Source organism: Sinocyclocheilus rhinocerous, unplaced genomic scaffold (genome assembly GCF_001515625.1).
Source record: "Sinocyclocheilus rhinocerous isolate Xijiao unplaced genomic scaffold, SAMN03320098_v1.1 scaffold1066, whole genome shotgun sequence".
In the NCBI taxonomy this organism is placed as follows: Eukaryota; Metazoa; Chordata; class Actinopteri; order Cypriniformes; family Cyprinidae; genus Sinocyclocheilus; species Sinocyclocheilus rhinocerous.
Window position 1 is genome coordinate 159,541 of NW_015629516.1, and position 22,506 is coordinate 182,046.

At 42.5% G+C, this 22,506-nt stretch overlaps 1 protein-coding gene across 1 annotated transcript in view; it reads right to left on the reverse strand.

Annotated features, from left to right (window-relative positions):
- LOC107739059 (probable JmjC domain-containing histone demethylation protein 2C) overlaps window positions 1–22,506 on the reverse strand; it is a gene marked incomplete at its 5' end in the record, with an annotated part of 156,955 nt that overhangs the window by 18,736 nt on the left and 115,713 nt on the right. The window contains 9 exons of the mRNA XM_016551034.1: window positions 498–2,659; window positions 3,124–3,296; window positions 3,717–5,374; window positions 6,227–6,485; window positions 6,931–6,975; window positions 7,346–7,489; window positions 7,863–7,987; window positions 9,217–9,322; window positions 18,063–18,176. Of these exons, the coding sequence (XP_016406520.1) occupies window positions 498–2,659; window positions 3,124–3,296; window positions 3,717–5,374; window positions 6,227–6,485; window positions 6,931–6,975; window positions 7,346–7,489; window positions 7,863–7,987; window positions 9,217–9,322; window positions 18,063–18,176 (4,786 nt within the window). The remainder of the gene's footprint in view (window positions 1–497; window positions 2,660–3,123; window positions 3,297–3,716; window positions 5,375–6,226; window positions 6,486–6,930; window positions 6,976–7,345; window positions 7,490–7,862; window positions 7,988–9,216; window positions 9,323–18,062; window positions 18,177–22,506) is intronic.

Sequence of the window (22,506 nt, forward strand, 5' to 3'; positions counted from 1 at the left end):
TACTGCCTACATGAAGCACCACTGGCTATTAACTTTGAGGAGCCTTTTTTAATCAAGACATGGAGACTGTTTCAAAACTATTGTAATGTTTGCTATTATTGCTGCAACCATTATTACATAAACATTAATCAGCACTGAATTGCTACTTACTATTAACTACTAAAACTATCATCAGATTAAAAGCTGCATTACCCACAGTACAACAGCTTAAAATGTGTTAAACAGCCATTCAGCTATTGGTTAACATTATTTCAAGCCAAGGTATCATCAGCCAAATAGTTGCTTCAGTGGAGGACGAAGTTACTTCATTTTGAATTTTTTTTTTTTTTCGGGGAATAACGTAGACCCAATAAGACCTGGAATATGTACTAACGTATTCATTTTATCTAATATCATATGTGCCAAAGAAAATCCAAATTTTCTTTAAAAAATCTTTAAATTTTCAAACCAAAATCTATTTAAAAACGACCTTTTTTGATGTAGACTAGTGCACTTACTGGTGCTGGCCAGCTTGAGTTTGGTTTTTTCCTTGGCACTACGGAAAATACCATTTGGCTTCACCTCGTCCTCCTCCTTCTCATTGTCTCCCTTCCTTTTCTGCATGTCGTTCTGCTTCTTTTTATAAGTAGGCTTGGGTTGCCTTTTAGTCCTTTGTTCCAGCTTGCTCTCACTAGAGTCTGAGTCATCACCGCTCTCAGAACCCGATTCGTATGGGCGCTTGGGGGTACGACGTGTCTTTCTGTCCTCCTGGGACAGCTTGTCCTCTTGTCCTTTGCTGTCCTTGCCCAGATCCACATCACTAGATGCGGGGGCAATCAGGTTGACGGAGCATGGTTTAATTAGCTCAGAAATGGCATTCCCACCTTTTTCAGATTTGTTTGTGTTTTTGTCCTCCTCCGAGTGTCGCGTGAGCCAGGCTTTCTTGAGCTTGTGATAGTTAGACTGGCACACCTGCGCTGGCTGTCCATTGGGCACCAGGCTGGCTTTGCTGGCAGGATTGCTGGGCGTGGAATTGTCCTGGGCGATGGTGGGCGAGTCCTGAGAGGATCTGACACTACCGCTTTCACTCTCGGAAGCACTGCTGGAGCCACGAGACTGCGCTGCAGCCAGAGCTGCTTTGGCCTTCTTCAGGTGAACAAAGTTCCTCGAGTAGGCCTGTGTGGGGCCAGTGGAGCCAGCCTGAGGCAGCGCACTAGGAGAGGTGGTTCTCGAGCCTCCCTCCTGCGACTCAACAACAGTGGGAGGGCGGCATTTGGAAGCAGAGCTTACCAGTCTGCTACTACCACTAGTGCCAGAGATGGAGAAGGACAGATCTGCTCCATTGTGGCTCTGCGTGCTAAAAGTGCTGCTGGCAGTAGCAATGGTTTCATTAGTCCTAGTGTTGCACACAGAATTGGTCACAACTGCCACTGAGCTGGGAATGACACCCGGTGACGCTCTAATCAGGTTTTTGTTGTACTGATCACTGGGAACCTCCAAATTCGTGTTTGGTAGGATGACTCTCCCAGATTCCCTACTCTCGGCCACTTTCAGGCAGTCTGCCTGAGTGCGGCCTGCAAACAATCTGCTACCGAGTTGCTCTTTGGGCGCCATCTTGGGACCTGGCGAGCCGTCATATTTTATGCAAGTAGAAGGGCGGACAATAACAGATGCCATGGCTGCCTGTGGCTTCCCATGACTATTCTCTGAATGCCAGGCCACTTTATCATGGCTCTTTGCTTCCCCGCCAGGCCGGCAGGATTCGGCCGAGCCCAGCTCGGCTCCGCTTTTCTCGTCCCTGAGCTCTGGGAGCAGGGTGGGCGGCTTCTGCTGTTCTGACACCTTCCCTGCTGAGCTGACAGGTTGGATGGGGGTGAGCGTAGGTGGGGAAAGGCGACCGTAGGCCCCCTCCTTGCGGTCAAGCGCCTGCTGGGTGGGCGGGTGAAAGACTGGCGCTCTACGCAAGGATGGCATGCCCTTGGGCTGACTAGAGGGAGAGATAGCCGGGCTGCAGCGTTCACTGACCGTCAACACTGAGGTACTGAGTGAGTGTATGGGTGCTTGTTGACTGAGCTGTTCGGTGATCTTGCCCACCAGTCCCTCTCCCTCTGGCTGGTGCTTAATGAGAGGGGGAGGCTTGGACAAAGACTTGGTGTGACTAGAGTTGTACGAGCCCAAGGACAAGGGGCTAGAGGCTGCGGGTGCCTTGTCAAAGTACGGATTGAGATCTTTGGATTGGAAAAGCCGTGGTGGCTCGTTTACAACACTATTTGACAGAGTGGTGAAGTAGTTGGTTAGAGGGAGGGACTGAGATACAGAGTGTTTGTACTTGTACAGATCAGCCACAGAGTGTTCCGCCTCTTTCTCGTGGCTTTTGGGCTGGGATGAAATCCGGGGGTAGGACTCACGCTCGGTCTCTCCGGCACGGATCTTGGCAGTGAAGGGGGCCATTTCAATGCTCTCTAGAAGGATGCGACGGTTTTCTTCCTTATATTTGCTGGTACGGTCTGGCCCCTCCTGAGGCATGCATGATGGTAGTTGCTGCTTGCTATGGGGGGACTCCATGTAGAGACGGTGCAGCTCCTTGTTGGTAGGCGTCCGGCTACGGCCCGGCTCTTGCTTCAGGTGGGCATTGGCCACGCTACGCATAGGGTCCACAAACACATTCTTCTCCTGATCTCTGAAGGAACGAAGCAAAAAAATCAATCAGCATCACAAAAAAATCTGTCAGCATGATTGATTCTTACCATATAATTCATTCTAAATTGGTGATTCTAAACTGGTAATCTACAAATGTTTAGATATAACTGCATATCTGAAAATATCAAACTCATTGAGTACTTTGAGGTTTTTGTTCAATAGTTACAGTAACGCTGGACCAATATTCATTCTAGGGTTAGTGCTACAATGTGTTCCTTCTCAGATATTAGGTAACTGCACTGGGGGGCTATAATAGAATAGTTTAATTATGCGCACAGTCACTGAATGAGCGTACAGTGCTTCTATCACATGACATTTGTTCCACCTCAGGTCACAAGGTATTTAACAGCTAGACACATTTCCAGGCACTGCAGGACTGTGGGAATGGATTAACCATGTGTGTTAATGACAGACAGAGAGACACACAAGTGTGTGCATGCTCACTCTTTGTGGAGTTCTCCAGGGGTTTTGGAGAGCGGCGAGCTGGAGTGTGAACTGATCTTGATGGGTCGATGAGGCTCTGCACTGGCTGGTCTGCCCGGGACATGGCTCAAAATTCCCATGCTGTCTGCTGAGGTTACAGGAGTGGACTGGTGCAGCCAGGGGCTCGAAGTGTTCTGCATCGCGCGCACACAAACAAAGAGAAGGTCATAATGCAATCAAGGCAAACCACACTTCTCTCTCGACAAGTCAAAACACACAAATTGTGCATAAGAATCACTGTTCCTCAAATTAGTGAATTACCGTGAACATGAAAATCTTGGAGATGTGTCCAGACATGATACAGCACATACAAGCATGTGCTCACACACATTATGATTTATTACTTTAGGGTATTGTTTCAGGCTGAGTTCAAAACAAAAAATCCCTGACAGAACCAAGAGAGAGGCAGAGTATCTGTCCCTCCTCTAAGGGGCCTTCTTACAACAACCTCAGTAGAACATTGTGCATTTCAATTCACAACACACACTGCTGCAAATTACAGTCTATATAAATTATAACAATCATGGCTAGTAAACAGACGCGCACACACATACCCTCCGTAGGCTGGAGTCTGAATTGACAGCATTTTCCGGATGTACCCACTTGTACCCAGGTGGGTAGGAGTGGGTACCGTTTGGGTATTGCCAGATGATGGGGTAGAGGCTGAGCTGGTTATACGAGGCACCTCCATGCGTTTGGGCCAGCAGGGGTGGGTGTGGCTGCTGCTGGAGGAACTGCTGCTGCTGGTGGGAATGGTGGTGGGCCAAAGTCAAGTGCCCGAGTCCAGGGGAGTCCAGCCGGGGATGGCTGCTCAGAAGAGAGGCTGGTGGAATTGTGGGCAGTACGGAGGGCAGCAGGTGTGGGTGGTGCACAGAGTGGCTCATGGAAGAAGAAGGGAGGAGGTGGGACGGGTGGTGTGAGCTGGGCGTGAGACACGTGGCGTGAGAAGAACCATGTAGTGGATGCAGGTGTGGGTGCAGGTAAGCCACGTGGTTGCTATGTGATTCAGGACGCACCAACGCAGGGTCTCGGTACACTGTAAAATGCTCATTTTTGTCGACAACAAGCGGGCTTTTCGTTGACTCGGATGGCGCCCCTCGGGCTGGCACGGGCTTAAAACTGGAGCGGGGTATGTCTGGCTCGGGTTTGAGTGCCAAACGGCCTGTTGTGGGTGGGTTTTCAGGGTGGCGCGGTTTATGTTTGGACACCTCAGGAGATGTATTTGGTTTGGGCTTGGAGGATTCGTGAATGCTGTGGGTTTTTGACTTTATGATGTCAGGTGAAGGATTGCACTTGGGCTTGAGAATGTCAGGGGATGAGTTGGACTTAGGTTTGGGCAAGTCAGGGGAAGGACTAAGTTTATGGGTCTTTCTGATGTCCTCGGTTAGCGAGGGATTTTTAATAACCATAGATGTGTACTGCTGCTGGAGCTTCCCTCTCTCGCCCAGGGCTGCTGACTCACTCACTGATGTCACCGGCCTTATGACCTCAGAGTGGGCGAATTCGCCTATGCTGCGAGCATTCTGCTGCTGCGAGCCATCCGGCCTCCTGCACTCTGATTGGGAGGCATTTAGCACCAAATGTCTGGATTCAGGGACGTAGGCATCACAATTCTGCGATGCCAGCAGGGCCGATACTGCCTCAGAGTTCTCTCTGGAACTAGGCTGCGTGTTGGCATCCTCTGTGATATCAATCACGCACTTGGGCGTGTGCGTCCGAGGTGTTCCTGTGCCATAATGGTCCTTTGAGAGGGTTTTCACAGTGCTTTTCATCTCGACAATGCAGCTTTGGACCTCTGTCTGTCCAGAGGCTTGGTTTTGTGTACAGGAGGCCGGAGGAGGCAGCGGAGATCTCCTTTCTCCCGACCGCTCGCTCTCTGCCAGCTGAGCCCCCTCCATGGCCATTGGCTTGCCGCTTTTATCCTGCATTTCATCCCAGGGAGACAGCCTGTTGATTACACTCAACTCGTCCACAGGCTTGGATCCCTGGGACTTCTCCTCCTCCTCTGAAACTTTTGAAGTGCTCTTGCATTTGAGCTCATCTGAACTGTGCTCCGATGAAGAATCTATGCTCCGCTTATTAGAGTTCTCAGAGTCACTGCTCTCAGAGAGGTCAGACGTCTCTGTTTTGAGCCGCTTGAGACTGCCTTTCTTGTCCTCTTCTTCTGCTTTCCTCCTCTTGTTTGTCTGCTTGCTTTTATTTTTAGACAAATCTAGAATGAAAAAGAGACCAACTCTGTTAGTTAGAACTTTCAACACAGACACAAATCGTGCCACCAGCAAACAATTCCATGCAAGCTGAGTGCACAAGAAACTCAATCCAATTGATTATTCAAGCACGGATCAGGATGATGTCATTTTGTACATTTAGGTTAAAGGCTGATTGGATCTTAAGTGCTGCATTAGAAGTGTGATAGATGGGACTCTGGTAGAATTTATGCACACTTAAAACGTCCATTTCACTGCAGTGGCTGCACTCACCTCATCTCTCAAAGACCCAACACCCTGCCAAACACTGTACTGCAGAAATTATGATGGAAGGATCTAAATGATCTTTTACCAGGCGACCATCCAACCCAAAAGCTAGCATTGAAACTATCCAGTAGAGGGTTTTGTCAACTTAAATATTTTACACTGACTAGACCATGCCAAATATAAAAGTCTTTGTATAACATGAAAGCCATAATATGGGAAAATCTAATCAATCTAGAAGAGATTAATTATGTTTTAATTCCTCAGAGTGGGGTGCTGCAATTACGGTTTCATTTCCCATCAAATTCCAAACATGACTGAATCAAAGCAATTCAGTCACAGACCTTTAATCCTTTAAGAATTATTTATGAAAACATTTAACACAAGTAACAAGTAACACAAATATCCGCTATATTCACCATGTTTAGAAAAAGACAGGAGACAGGTTGGGGAAAACGGGAGCAGTTGTAAAAAAATTTCTTCATAACTGACAGATCGACCTGCCTACATGCATACTTCAAGTAAAAGCACCATAATCATATTTACATAACACTGCAGTAGTATGATTACTGTAACAACGATCAGAGTTTTACCTCTTCCTCCACCGTCCAATTTTTCATCTTTGATCTTCTCATCATCTGGAACACTGCTGTCAGAGCCTTTCCGACGTGAAGATCGCGAGCTGCGCTGTTGACCTGGTGAGGACTGCTGCTGCTGGTGTTGCTGGGATACCTGCTGCTGAGCATGCTGGGATTGTTGCTGCTGCTGGCCCTGAGAGGCCTGTTTGGGGGTGGAGCAAGAGGAATTCATCACGGGCCTGGGGCTATTGGCCTGGGCACGCGTGTAATGACCCTGAAAAAACACAAAATGGTGCACAAACAGCAAACACAAGCATGAGATGGCTTGTAATGGATTTAGGTTATAGAGAGTGAGAGATTTTTAAGTTAAAAACCACCAATATCAAAAAGAAAAAAACACCTCCAGCAACAAGTGTACTACACACGTCTGTAAAAAAAAATGGTCACAGAGCTAGGCTTAAAGAAGAGTTCCTATGGCTCTTAACAAAGCTTTCCAACCCTGTATCTCAAAATAATATTTTACACCCCAAATCCATTTAATTCATGTAAGCACAGTGCGTGAAATGGTAATTGGGGTAAGCATTTATTGGAAAATTAGCACTAGTAATAAATTAGCACTTAGTAATAAATTAATGTTAAATAATTATAATAGACAGGGATATGCAGGTGGTATAAAAGCAGCTCTAAATCTATGGAGAGAGGGAGGTGCGGCCCGGTACCTGAGAGATTCCTGTAGAGCCGCTTGGTCTCCCTCCTGTGGTCTGCTTGCATATCCCCAATTAATGTTTAAAACAGGGAAACAGAGAAGAAAAACAAACAAAAACAAAAAACAAGGTGGAACAGAGAAGTCTTGTTAATGATGAAGGGAGCAATGATATGTGTTTCTACAAGGCTCTAGGTTTCTTAAAAATGACCGTAAAAAAGCACATAGGAACTTTACTTCAAAGCTAGCTACAGACACCACATCCAGCAATAAGGACAAACAGACACTTGGACAGACATGCACAAGACAGAAATACAAGTTGGCATATTAAAGTGAATACAACGTTGATCCAGGAAGGCAGGTGCGCATCTAGCAACAAAAGCACATATAGGCATGTGAGATATGTGTGTGCTCTTGTAGGTTACACTCACATGGGCAGTGTTGCTATTCTGGCTAGAGCGAGACCTGCGTCGTGACGTGATACCGATGTTCTCTCCTTTTAGTAAAGAATGGACCACATCATCCAGAAAGGTCATCTGTATCATGGAGGGGTCAACGTTCTGAGGCTCTAGTACCTGTACACAGAGACAGAAGAGACAGTAATTGTTTTTGTTTGCTTTAAACAAATGAACCACAAAAGGCCTGCAGTAAAATCATTACAATTCAACACATTCATTTTCAGTTTTATGATAAATACTATTATTAACAATTACAATATTGATTGTGTATTTGTTTAAAATAATGTCTTATTTGTATATAATAATAAAAATAATAATAATGCATTTGCGTAATAAAATAATATTTTTACAATACAATGATTTAATAAAACACAATAATAAAATAATAATTTGTCTCCTTTTTTATTATGTAGTTACCACTTTACAAAGAAGACACTTGAAAAAGCATAACATTTTTCAGAACTAAAACACTGAATCAGGCATCAGATACCTGGTCGTTCATGACAACCATAGTGCGGCTAAAGAGATCGTGGTGGGTGATGATGCCCGTGAACCACTGGGTGGCTGAGTCTTGTCTGTAAACTCGCACACGGTAGCCATTCAATGAATAGGGACCTGAAAATATCAAGAACCAGAAACACTTTCAAAAACACACATCCAATAAAACCATACACAGCATTAATAACAGGCTAAGGCAGAATGTTCAGAGTGCCAAAACTTCAGTTTGGCATATCAAACATAGCATGATGCTTTTCATTAATTTTAAATTTATTAAAAAAAATAGAGCAGGAGTAATATGGACTACTTTTATTTATTTTTTTTGTTCTTTTTACAGCTCTATAGCACTTGGTCACTGTCTACTGTCATTGCATGAAAAAATGTGAGCATTCTGCAAAGCTCTCCTTTTGTTCATTCTGGGTGAACTTTACCTCAGGGAATGACACATCAATCCTTGTATCTGTGATATGCTGTTAGCTGCAGTGAATGCTGGCAGGTGTCCAAACTGACTGGAGCTCATTAGTGCAGGGCAGATCATTCCCATTAATTACTCCTGAACACACCACTCATATGCCCTGCTAGATCAGCTAACCCTTCACTGTCCTTGTGCCTACAGCAACCCAAAATGCATCTCCCTCACACACATTTGCACATGCACATAAACCATGGGGCAACGTCTGCATAAAACCAGACAGTTTTTATTTTCCTTTTTGTTCTCTGTTTCCCCACCAAATCCTTTGGCTTTGAGATACTTTCCATTCTGCCCTTGTCAACTGCCAAGTTCAACAATTATCACTAATTGTGGGCCTGGAATTTTTTTATGGACTTTGTAAACAAGACCTTCTGCCAAGACCAAAACAACACCCTCTGCCTGAATCAGCCAGGTACAGTGAGCAGTCTGTCATTTTTAAACATTTTTCAATTTTTAAACCACATCAGGTTTTGTTGTAGTTGTTTTTTTGTTTTTAACACTCATTTTACTTCTGTAATGTCACACATTTCCAAATGAAAAGGAAGGGACTTTTCTATTTTGGATCCTAGAAATTGGGCATTCTGCACCAGAGAGGAGCTAGAACTGAATGCGAGTTGGCAGCTGGTTTGGGAAAAACTACTCCCCTCATTGTTAAATATTTTTGAAGGTGAATCATCATTTAATCTCACATGACATAACGTGAGATCACTTTAAGCAAGTAAAAAGGGTAATTGAGTTCATGTTGACTTTTCAACACAAAAAGCAGGATGGTGGGCTCAAATTACTGATGCTGTATCATCTAAATAGCACAAGATTTAGAAAAAAAAGTTGCAACTGCCCATTTAGAATAACTGATGAAATGTGACCACCTTACCTTGCATAAAAATTTCCTGAACTTTTTGGTCTTTCACCCACGCTTTCACTTCTTCATGGAGATGTGGATAGTCCCTAAAAACAGGACATAAACTGTCCAACTCATCCTGCAGAAAACAAATAAACACAAAACGTCAGCATAAAACTTCCAAAACTATAAGGACGCAATGCAAAGTCAGATCAGTGTTGAAGGTCACTCAATCAACCTGGAGTTTCAAAAGAGGGTGCAAAAATTCTCCACATAGTTGGTCACACAAATTCGCCATGTTAACCAGCAAAAAGTTGCTTGGTCTCTGTGAGTGATGCTACTAACATTGGACCTATTTTACCTGCAAAATTTCACCCAAAGTCTGAGATTAATCTTAAGTCTAACTGCTTACAATGACAGCCACTCCTCAGCAAACTTCCTGATTTGAGGTGTTGAGGTTTGTGGCCCAAACGGTGCAGGGCAAGATATGCCACAAAGCGTTATCCGTAAGGTTAGTGATCCCCTAAGCCTTAGCATGAGCAACAGCAATAGGCTTTGCAATCACCACTAAAACGTTTCCAGTCACAGAGATATTTGAACAATCTGATGAATGCCAGTGACCCACAGAAATTTAAACAAGCACAGGAAAGCTCTCACACCTCCTCATGCACGGCAACACTACATTTCCGCTTTGCGGGAGCCCAGCAGTCAAGCAGATGTGTGTGTGTGTGTGTGTGTGTGTGTGTGTGTGTGTGTGAGGGATATCCGCCCTGCACTTCCATTAATTGTTGATGGTGATGAGGAGTGGAGAGAGGGCGAGGGGCTGACAGGAGCTCCAGTTATTTACACAATCACACAGCAGGCCTGATGAACACATGAACTGAGTCCTGGAAATACCCCGCTGCTGACACACACACATATACACACAGTGTAAACAAAAGCCCACACTGCTGCCATGTGATTGCTGGCAAGGGTGAATGACAACACATCTCAGATCAGAAAATCAGGTACTTCAATGGAGCCATATTCAATCAATGAGTAGAATTTTACTTCTTTACTTTTAAACTTGAACTTGAGTGAAATCTGTGAGGAGAAATCAAACTTCGCTAAACAATGGTAAATGTGACTGCACCTTAAGAATTAAACCAGCAGTTTCTGATAGCACTGTTCCTTTAAGAGTTCTATATGTAAATGACCTCTGTTTTGATTGGCTAATTTCTGTGTACCAGTATAAGGTTCACACTTAAGTTTATCAGGGCATGTCAATACTGGTAGGTAAAGATATGTAGATATTGGTGGTCAAATGTTAATGTGCTCAAGGTTGCAATGTCATATCCCGGTTTTTTGTTTTTTTGCCATGAAATAAGCCATCTATGATTTCTTGCACTGTTGCTCATAACAAATGTTGGATCAGATCTGTAATTTAAAAGTGGAACTAGCAAAAATGAGCCAATGAAGTAACATCTTTGCATCTGATCAAGATTACATGGAGTTTGGGAAGAGGTGCTGTGGTTTGTCTTAAAAAGACAGTGTTGAATGGCCAGTGTGTCTAATCCTTGGCGAATATAAACGGTCATATCGTCCTTTCCCTAGTGACAACCATCGCATTACTCAGACACACATATACACGCCTTTATTCCAGTTTCTATTTTAAAACAAGAGCATTGCAGGACACATGATTTATTTACTGGCCTGCAGCTTATAAGCTCTTCTACTCAACGACAGAAAGAGGGGCATCCGAATAAAACAAATAATATTCCATGTTCAAATGTTTCCTATCAGAGCAACGCACGCTTGCAGGAATGCAAAGTTGCTCACCATCAAACAAATGACGAATGCTGTGAATAAGGACAATGAAATTTAAATCGACGAGAGAGACATGATCTCATTCCTACAGTCTGGTCGAGCACCTGCAGCAGGACTTCAGCTGTAATCTCATCTTATCCTCCTCCTATGCACACACACCCTCGTGAAGGACGGAGCAGATGCACTTCTTTCCATCCCCCACCTCATTCCGCACCGGGCTGCCATCCATCACTTTAACAGCAATATGTTCCAGGATTTTCTACATGGTGCTGCGGTGGAAGACACTGCGAAAGCAGGGTGGTGCTCGGCACTGGGGAAATAGAAAAGTGTTTCCAGATCCAAACTCTGACCCAGATAAAAACAGCTTCCTTCCCCCTTCTTGCTCTCCGTCCAGCGGCCTGGAGCCTGGAAACAAGGGCTGGGCGTGGTGCTCGCACTCTTTCTCTAGCCCGTCTCCATGTTCCCGAAAAACAGCCTCTCACCATCCAACAGCTGCTCAGAAGTGTTCCATACTGTTCCCTGGCTCTCCAAAGGAATCACGTTTCAGAGACATCTTATTCAGATTGTCCATGTGACATGCTTCATTCATATATGCTGTCCCAGACAGGCATAAGTTACAGAAGTGTGTCTGTCACTGAATAAATAGCACTCTTCACCACGGTTCAGTGCCGTGCAGATCCGTAAGAACGTGCTATAGGGTGCTACCCGTAAAATGACACCGTGGTTCCTAATTAGGTCCAGAAAACATGTCTGTGCACCATCTGTGTTTGTTGACAAGCTGATGCTGATTGGATGAGACTGGGATTTCACATGGACTAGAGAGAGAGGTGGTACAAATTCAACTATAAAATGTTTCCTTCCACTGTGCAATTACTTCTGACAGCTATAGATGGATAACCCATGTCAGCTGCTGGTTAGTGTTTTATATAAAGCCTAAAAACCATTCTGCATGAATGATAACAATCAAGCCTGTGATCATGTGCAAGGACTTATATAAGATTAATAAACAAAACTAAAACACTTCAATTTTAAAGTTTACAATGTGTAACTTGTTTGCAGTGTAGATACAGCATTAAATCGTGTCCTAACCAAGCTTCCCAGTTGTTAATGCAGCAAATAAGCTTGACAAACTTAAACCACTTGCGAAATTTGTGTACAGAAATCTTTTGCCTTGCGTGGATTCCTATTAAAATGATTGGATTTCACAAAACTTTGCTGAACAATGGTAAATGTGACCGTTATTTTATGTTGTGTCCTTAACCAGGCACAGCAAGCTGTCTTTTCCATGTAAATGAGTTTTTGTCCTCAACAACCATGATAGAACATTTTTTGTTCCCTTCTGTAGCTGCATGCTAAATAGCTCCGCCCAAAGTAAAATTCTACTGGTCCAAAATTGTGGACCACATTACTGTGTAATAAACATCAAATATATTCTGTACATTTTCTCTTTGAGTGAAACAATTTGCTGCAGGAAATGTGTTTAGATTCGAGTTAACCACAAATAACCACAAGTACTCAATAAAACCACACGTAAAACTCCAACATAGTCAGAAAAGCAGGTTTAAAATGAAGACGCATGTGATGTTATAAAAAACAGTCTCTAATGTGCCAAATTCAAATCAATATCTAGTCTAGTCATCATAGAGGGTGCAGCTCAGGCCGTTACTGTACGTCAGTGAAATTAACAATGTGTTCATTAAGAATGAATGAAGTCCCATTACCGTCCCGCTCCACATGACTGAGAGCTCCTATTAGCATTCCTCTACTTCCTTCACTTGTCTCTCTCCGTCACTCTTTTTCTCTGTGCACACAAAGGGCAGACGTGTTCCTGATCTGTCCCTCTCTGAAAAGCACAGCTCCTGCGTTAATGTCGTCCTGTCCTCTGAAGATTCACAACCCGAGCTCGGAGCACGTGTCAAAGTGACACAGGCCAAATTTACAGAACCATGTATAACAAAAAGACCAGGCCACATTCTATTAAATTCCATTAATTCTATTAAAAATTTCGAACAATCATATCATACTGATGTATACAGATTTATTTGTGGAGGCCCGCCACAATATCAAAACTGACCGCCACAAATAGATTTTCCAAAAGGCTTTGACTTCGTTGAATAAACATGAGCACTGCATGCGTGGGTGTTTTTATATTAATGTATCTTTGAAAGGAATTGGAACTGTCTTTAGAAAAGTTTCCATGTCATTTTCATTTAATCTTTCCTATAATGCCCGTTAAAGTAGTGTTTATGAGCGGAGCGCTGCTTTGATTACAGCCATTACCGGGGAAACCGCCATTTCTGCCGCTCCAAAAGCACCTCCTGCTGGCAGAGAATTAATTTGCATTTTCAATCAATCAGCACGTCTGCTGTTTTATATATAGCCTATATTTTCCCCAGGGGAAGTGCCGCTACACATAGAGTGTAAGTCTGTGGGAAACACTGGTATAGGTCCTTGTAGTTGCACAAACACTTTTTCGCCAGCAGATGCTGGTACATTTGCAGCTGAGAGCTCCTATTAGCATTCCTCTACTTCCTTCACTTGTCTCTCTCCGTCACTCTTTTTCTCTGTGCACACAAAGGGCAGACGTGTTCCTGATCTGTCCCTCTCTGAAAAGCACAGCTCCTGCGTTAATGTCGTCCTGTCCTCTGAAGATTCACAACCCGAGCTCGGAGCACGTGTCAAAGTGACACAGGCCAAATTTACAGAACCATGTATAACAAAAAGACCAGGCCACATTCTATTAAATTCCATTAATTCTATTAAAAATTTCGAACAATCATATCATACTGATGTATACAGATTTATTTGTGGCGGCCCGCCACAATATCAAAACTGACCGCCACAAATAGATTTTCCAAAAGGCTTTGACTTCGTTGAATAAACATGAGCACTGCATGCGTGGGTGTTTTTATATTAATGTATCTTTGAAAGGAATTGGAACTGTCTTTAGAAAAGTTTCCATGTCATTTTCATTTAATCTTTCCTATAATGCCCGTTAAAGTAGTGTTTATGAGCGGAGCGCTGCTTTGATTACAGCCATTACCGGGGAAACCGCCATTTCTGCCGCTCCAAAAGCACCTCCTGCTGGCAGAGAATTAATTTGCATTTTCAATCAATCAGCACGTCTGCTGTTTTATATATAGCCTATATTTTCCCCAGGGGAAGTGCCGCTACACATAGAGTGTAAGTCTGTGGGAAACACTGGTATAGGTCCTTGTAGTTGCACAAACACTTTTTCTCCAGCAGATGCTGGTACATTTGCACAGTTTTGCTTCCAGAAATGTTGTTTTAGGACAGGAAATGGAGTACACTAATAGGTACTTTTAAATCCTGTCTATAATGTTTGAAATACCCTGTTGGTGGAATGACCTACCTAACTACATTCGAACAACCGAATCCCTCACAATCTTCAAGAAACAACTGAAAACTCATCTCTTCCATGAGCACTTTTAAACACCGTCTATGATGTTTGAAATGGTCAAGACACGCATGGGCAACCACAAATTCACCTCATCTATCCTGTCTAGCACAAAGGACGCTGCTTCAAATCACAAACAGGTTTTTACAGAGATAATGATACTGCACAACTCTAGGTGTATATGAGGATGGACCGATGCTAAAAAAGTATGTTGTTCGGATGGAAGATGGGAAAGGGAACATGCAGGCGGAGTGTTGCCATGGTAGTGGGCAGCGTGGGGAGCTGACACAATACTTGCATCAGTCAGAGGTGTAAACAACAAATGGGCACACAGAGACAGGATGTTCCTTCCAGTGCTCTACAAATGCTTTTCACAGAGATGATGCATTCAGAGGATGATTCATTTTGCAGAAAGCTGGAATGACATGAAGAAAGATACCATAATAACGTTATTATAGCATTAATGGTGACATCTTATAACAGCGGCATAAATATCAGTGCAATTAACCGCTGCGGCAGTGGGAAAACCAAAAATGGGTGTAGAAACATAAAAGCTTTTGTTGAGGAGCAGATGACGTGTGAACTCCTGTTGCTATGGCAATACTACATACGTGATGTGTGTGAAAAAAGCTTGTTGCTGGGGTAATACAAGTGTGTGTGCGCTGATTGTGTCTTTCATATGGGTTTGTGTCATGTCAAGCAGGATGTTCTTGAGGTAATTTATTAAGCGCAGTTACAGTGAGTAATTCTTTACGTTGTGGATTAAATCATTCAGGGAGTGCTGCATTCCTGTGTATAGATACACATGCTAAAACGGTAGCTGTCTGTGTGTGAATGTGTGTAAGCATATGGGGGAGGGTGGCTGAGCCATGTGTATGTGTGTGATATATGGTTCTTCATTAAAAGAGAGTATGCAAGTGTGATGTATGCTCTGTTTTGTTGAATAGTATCCGTGAATGCAATTTCACACAAATGTTAGAGCATTATGGAGTGGGGGATATTGTGATGTGCAACAGAGAAGAGAAATCACAGGCATCTCTGCATGCTTCATATGCAAGCTGTAAAAACAATCCCACTACTCAGCACAGAGGGCGTAACACTAAAGGGCTGTTGACACTGACAGCGATTTGCAGCCAAAAAGCAAGTAGAAGTAATTTGTTTTTAATTAAAGTTGGTGATCTAAGGTGAAACACGGAACAGGCCATCAAGCATAGAACATACTGCCAGCTGTTTATTCATTGAAGACTGACAGGTGATACCAGTTCTCTAGATATCTGCATAAAAAAAATCCACATTGGTCAACCACTAAATATTTTAACTAATATTATTGTTTTAATACTATAATATTATGTTGTTATTATGTCAATTTCTGCAGAATTTGCCCTAAAATCAGCTTAGAAAATGTGGATAAACGTCCAGAGAATCCATCTAGTACTGATAAGCTTGGATACAGCTATTAGAGACCATCAGCACAGCCACTTGGTGACCTCCAGCGATTTAATGGCTGTCAGTGTGAATGTACCTTAACTGTCATGACAGTAAACAAGAACATGTTTCACTGTTACACAGAGTTCTCAAGTCCTCTACGCGGCCACATTGAGGCCAGAGGTCAAATTCCTCCTCTTCTATCCCACTCAAGGATAAACGAATGCAAATGCATGCCCAGATCCAATCCCTGCTCAGTAATGTAGCCCACAGAGAATAATGAGTGTAAGTCACAAGCGTGTAGACGTCTCTTCCAGTAATGCACACCATAACAGCACTCCTGTTTTCTGTTTCTCTCTCACTCTCGCCGGCTGGCCTCGCACACAGAGCCTCAATTGTTGCGATTATACCAAACAGATTCCTGGGCTCCAGCCCCTCCTCCCTCTGTCCCTGAATCGGGCTGCAGTGTGGAAAAAATCCGTGAAGGAGAAAAGAGGCCAAGACAGGATGTGAGCAAGCCAGCTCATCACACTCCAGCAAGCAAACAAGTTTCCAAGCACTTCTGAGGTCAGACTTCGGATTTTTGAAAGGGGGCAGGATTTTTGTTTCCACAACGCGATGATGTGTTGGAATGTGACAGGGTCCCGTGAGAGTCACAGACGCAGGAGGAATACTCCTTTTGAGGAAATTTCTTGGCTGTGAGTGGCGCTGTAAAGATGAACAAATACCTGCCTGCTTCCTCTTGACATGCTGTGGTGTACAAACGGTTGAGTGTAAGAGTGTCCTGTCTGTGACTGTAGCACCATAACCTCAGTTTCACCTGGGAGTGAAACACACTCATGCAATGTCTACATAAGCTCTAAAGTAGCAACCTAATTACATAGGAATCTCATAAGCGACTGATATGAAATACTCAACATGGATCGCAACATGAACAAGCGCTATACAAATAGCTTTTGACATTAGAAAACAGCTGTCAGAGATTCTCTTTATATTTTTGCACCACGATTACAAACGTCAACCTGATAGAAAAACTGACCGGAGAATCTGACAGTTTATTTTAATGCATGTTATAGCACCCCTGTAGTTCTTAATATATATAAACATACAATATTATAAAATAATATAATTTGCTGTGATCGATAGTAATTAGTAATATGACAGAAGGAGTTGGCCACCACAGTTTGCCATGAAAAAATACTATACCAGAAGCTCACACAGCACTGAGATTTTAGTGGAAATATGTAGGTATGCATTGAGTTATCTTAAAAGGTATCTTTTTTTTCCCTGCCTACTAGAACAAGCTTTGCATTATAAGCTCAGCACCACGTCCCTACAAACGTTCTGGAACAGAGCTTCTGATTCAGTCACATTATTGATATACTTGCTACATTTACTGCAAACCTAAAAACCCATCAGCATGTATTTTCTTCTTTTCTACTTCCTGAGATTAACCACAATCATCCCCATAGATCTACACTAGATCTTTCAGCTACAGAAACATGAACACAGGCATTCCAATGCAATTAAAGAATGTCCACACTCCACAGTAAACCACAACTGACCCGCTTTTAAATTTATCACAATTTCCCCAAACATGCTATGCCCAGGTTTGGGTTCAGGGGAGAGAGCGGTCGATAATTTGCTGGCAGATGGCTTTTCATTATCCATCGTGCAGGATGGAGGTGAGCCTGCAACACTGGGGATAAAACATGTCGTGAATATGAATCCAGCAGTGGAGAGCATCTCCTCCCATCTGTCATGTGTGTTTGTTTTCAGAGCCTCTCTCTCTGCAACTGTGTGTTTTATCTAAGCTAGATTAATTAAGCTGTTTATGAGAGTGGCTTAGCACAGAACAATAGAAGAGGCTGTTTGTTGTCCTTATTAGCGATCTGAGCATGAAGCGCCCACGGAGGCAAACTCATGTAGCTGACCAGCTTGTATACCCATCCACCTAGCAGGGCCCATTAGTTGAAGCTGGAGGGAACATACTCAGATGGCAGGGGAATACTAGCAACAGATTTGGAGGAACGCACGGAAAGGATGCACAACCTGAGGGTCTTTAACCAGAAGATTCATCTTGGAAGCCAAAATTCGTAAACGAACAAGGCCACACAGGCAGAAATGCGAGTCACCTTTTAGCTTGGTGTAAACAGCCTAATGTAACTTCAAAATACTGCAGAGATACATGAGAGAGAATGCAAAGCAAATGAGACGGAGAGACTCTCACCTGATAGGGCTGACAGGCTCCTTCATCCGTCAGGAAGTCCAGGTGTTTGTCAGAGAAGAACTCGATGGCTGAGATGGACCCTAATACTGTCTTCCCTACCAGAGGCTTGAACGTCTGTAAGCACAGAAAACACTCCTTAGTCAATAATCTGGGTGACAGAAGCTAAAATAAACAAGTGTGTCATGCATGACGGCTCAAATGGAACACAAATAAGTTTGATGCATCCCTTTTCACATCCATCCTACCTAAACAGTACATACACATATGCAAACATGCTTCATGTGACTGACTATTAAAGGCCTTCACACTGAGTTTTATGCTGGGTAAAAAAAACATTTGAATGGGGGTCAGCACCGTATTTACATAGGGGTTACTGTTAATTTGCTAGAATATAACAGAGAACTGTTTACCAACATGCCACCAATCATACACTACCTCAGTGCAAACGTCATTGAGTATTCACATGATTTATACAGTCACATAAACTTTCATGTGCTGTGTTTAGTTTCAGCATCCGAGGGAACAGCTGAAAATGAGGAACTGTGACAGAGAAAACACCTACAGGTTTCAATTTTTTTTTTTTTGTGAAATTTTTTTTTTGTGATTCGAACAATGTTATTACAGGAACTTTGTACATATGCAAAAACGTACACTGTGAGTTCTTGAAACCTGAGTACCAAAAATGAATTGCTAACCCAGGTAAAGTATGAACAGGGTGAACCAAGAAAACCAAGAAAAAGGATTATGAAAACGGATAATCCTTATATTCGGATATTCTTTTACTTAATTAAGACTGGGGCTCACATTCAACTGCAAAACTGGGTAAATTCAAGTATAAATTACTCAAGACATGTTTTATTAGATAGTTACATATGTACTGTAATTGGGTTATGTACTAATATATTGATACATACAAAGAGGTTGAATGATATTGGATTTTTGCTGATACAGTATAATAATAATTTGTTAAAAGTAATAAACAGACTATTGTGCCGATACTAGTAAAATCTACATATTGAATGTGTTTAATGAAGTTCTTAGTGCTTCCTGTGACGGGGCAGCCCAGAGAAAAGCTCCAAGAGTTTAAGTTGAATTAAATGTCAAAATTCATCAACAGCAGATCATAAGCAATTTTTTGCATAAATGTACTATATTTACTGATTATGAATGCAAATGAAACCGTGAGCATATGGAATATGCAGCACTCACATTTATTAAATTAAATCAATGTGTTTTGAAGTTTAATAATCACATTAGGTCGAATCACAATTAATGTTTTTCTGGTCCCAAATTTCAGACCTCTTAAAATGCTAATTAAAACTTTTTTTGTTATACCATCTAAGACAGGGTTCCTCAATAGGCGGCCCGTGAGAGAAAAAAGTTTGGCCCGCACTAATTTCAAATAATGTGGCATGAAAATTCAAACACAGCATCAGAAAGCTACATTAACTTACATCGTGTCTACACCAGACGTGAGTGGCGCGGCGCGACGCAATAAAATACAAGAACTCGTTATTGTCACGGGTGCACACACACGAGGGACGAGGAGACGCTGGAGAATACTTTATCACGGACTTTATTTCAAGGAACCAAGGGAGACGAACTCAGGAAGACTATCACAGGAAGACGTATAACATCCGACCGAGCACTAGGGACTGGGAACACTTTATATACACACACAGGAGGAGGGGATGACGAGACACACCTGGGAGCAATGGAAATTAAACATGGGAAACACCTGGGAAGAAATCAACTTAAATCAGGACAGGAACAGGAAACAAACCAAATATGGGCATGGGAAGGCACATGGGGAGCAGGACACACACAAAACATAGAACAGAGTCTGACAGTTATAATCAGTGATGCTGTCTTGCGGCGCGACACGACACGACAAATCCCCGACAGTAAACTGCTGACTCGTTCTATTTATTTATCACGGACTTTATTTCAAGGAACCAAGGGAGACGAACTCAGGAAGACTATCACAGGAAGACGTATAACATCCGACAGAGCACTAGGGACTGGGAACACTTTATATACACACACAGGAGGAGGGGATGACGAGACACACCTGGGAGCAATGGAAATTAAACATGGGAAACACCTGGGAAGAAATCAACTTAAATCAGGACAGGAACAGGAAACAAACCAAATATGGGCATGGGAAGGCACATGGGGAGCAGGACACACACAAAACATAGAACAGAGTCTGACAGTTATAATCAGTGATGCTGTCTTGCGGCGCGACACGACACGACAAATCCCCGACAGTAAACTGCTGACTCGTTCTATTTATAACGTACTGACACAACATTCAAATGATTTGCAATGCTTTGTCGTGTCCTAGATACGATGTGACAGCAAAACATGGCGAGTGTGTAGAAAAGTGGACACGGAAAATAGATGATTCAAATGTGAATGGACTGAACAGTTTTGAGTGAGTGAGTGACTGATATCTTTGTTATGGAATACACATGTTGGTTCGCAGTGAGTTCACAGTTTTAACGTACAAGTTTGCTTTAATTTTGAATCTGCAATTAGGGAAAGTGGAGAGAAGAGATCCAGTCTGGGAATGAGCAGGAACAGTTGATTTGCATGGCAGACATGGAGATCCAGATTTTTAATATTCAACAGGCAAAGTTCTTCTTTATCTAAATGCAAAAATTTTCATAATTGTTTGAATAAAACGGACTACTGGGGAACCCTGATCTAAGATATTTGAGACTTTTTATGACCTTAAATTTGATCAAACTGAATTTAAGACTTTAGGAACCAGTAGGCACCCTGAATAAAAGGACGCAAAGCCACTCAAGCAATAGATGCATTAAAGGGGACCTATTATGCAAAATTCACTTTTGCAAGGTGTTTGGACATAAATGTGTGTTGGCAGTGCCATGCGCCTGTGTGAACAAAACACAGTTTGGGCTCTGAGAGTACGTTCTCACGGCACAGTAAACATCTGCAGCTTCACCTTAGTTTGGAGGACTTTCCTGAGACTCCAATTGAAGCAGAAGCTTAAATGGGCACTTGTGTGACTACACAAGAGCGGGACTGAGTGGACAGTAATTGGATTCATTACAAGCCCGGCCTCACAGTAGACTACAAAACTGCAACTGAACTTAGTATGTGTGTGCGTGAGTGAAAATGCATGCCATCTGGTCACTGGGAGGAAAGCAGGCTTCATACTACATTCAGACAGAGCAGTCATGGGACTAGCTGCACATGATCACCATCACAATATTTTCTTCATGTCTGCTAGTAGGGAACACATCCACAAATGTACCAGGGGCTTACGGATTTAGATGTCATTTTAGTTTCTCATTTACGACATTCCCATAATTCCTACAAGCAGAACTGGAGGTCATTAAGAAGTTAAAACTGCATTTATGTTTAAAAAAAAATGGCTGTGACATTTTAGACTGCATACTCAAAGCGAGTGTTTTGAGACTTTTTGTTGCAGTTGTAATCATTGTACACTGTAAAAAAAGTTTTTTTTAAGCTGTAAATAAAAGATTGTTGGAGTATGTTTTGTAAGAAAATACTATTTCAGTTTTTCTCATTTAAAATTTCAAGTTTAATTAAATTTGTGAAATTTACTCGCAACTTCTGAGTGAAAACAGTTTTAATGTAAATCCTACACCATTTTTTTCAGTGTTGCAGTTAAAAAAAAAAAAAAAGAAAGAAAGGTTAGGGAGAAATCTGTACCGTTTCCTCATTATGAAACAAATAACAATAAATAACTGAACAGTATTTAAAAAAATAAAATAAAAGAGAGCGAGAGAAAGAGAGAGACAAAAAAAAGTCACTGCATTTTATACAAGCATGTGCATGTGATCTTAATCCGTGCTGGACTTTTGGCTGCACAACCTAACATTTCTATTTCTATCAATAGGGGTCAGATAGACATGCCCATGTCTGGATACCTCTAAAACAGCCATTGAAAGTGAAACATAACCACACTGACCAACTGGAAGAATTTTTAGACCAGTAAACAATGTAAGCGTCTAACCACAGATCTCTGTGATAGCACAGTCTAACTGAATAATTCTGATTGCTGAGATGTGAGCTCAGATGATCTGTACTGACTGTCTTTCTGCCTGCATGTCTCTCTGAACCTGATCCTGCAGCAGCAGGGGAAAGACTAGCTGTGGATTTACACTTCTAAAATAAACCTTTCATATAAACACATCTCTCTGTTGTCTCTTTTGCACATGCACTCAAGTCATGAACAATCAACAAAATCGATGGGCTGCAGATTTCTCACAATCTGTAAAAACAGTCAGTTATTTCAATACACTGTAAAAAAAAGTATAGCGTGTATAAGCGAGTAGATTTCACTTTCTGTACATTCTAATCTCTAATTGTCATACCACTTGAATTTCATATTAAGAAATTCTTTTAACCCAAAAAGCAAATTATGCTCCCTTCGAACTGGTTGTCTTTA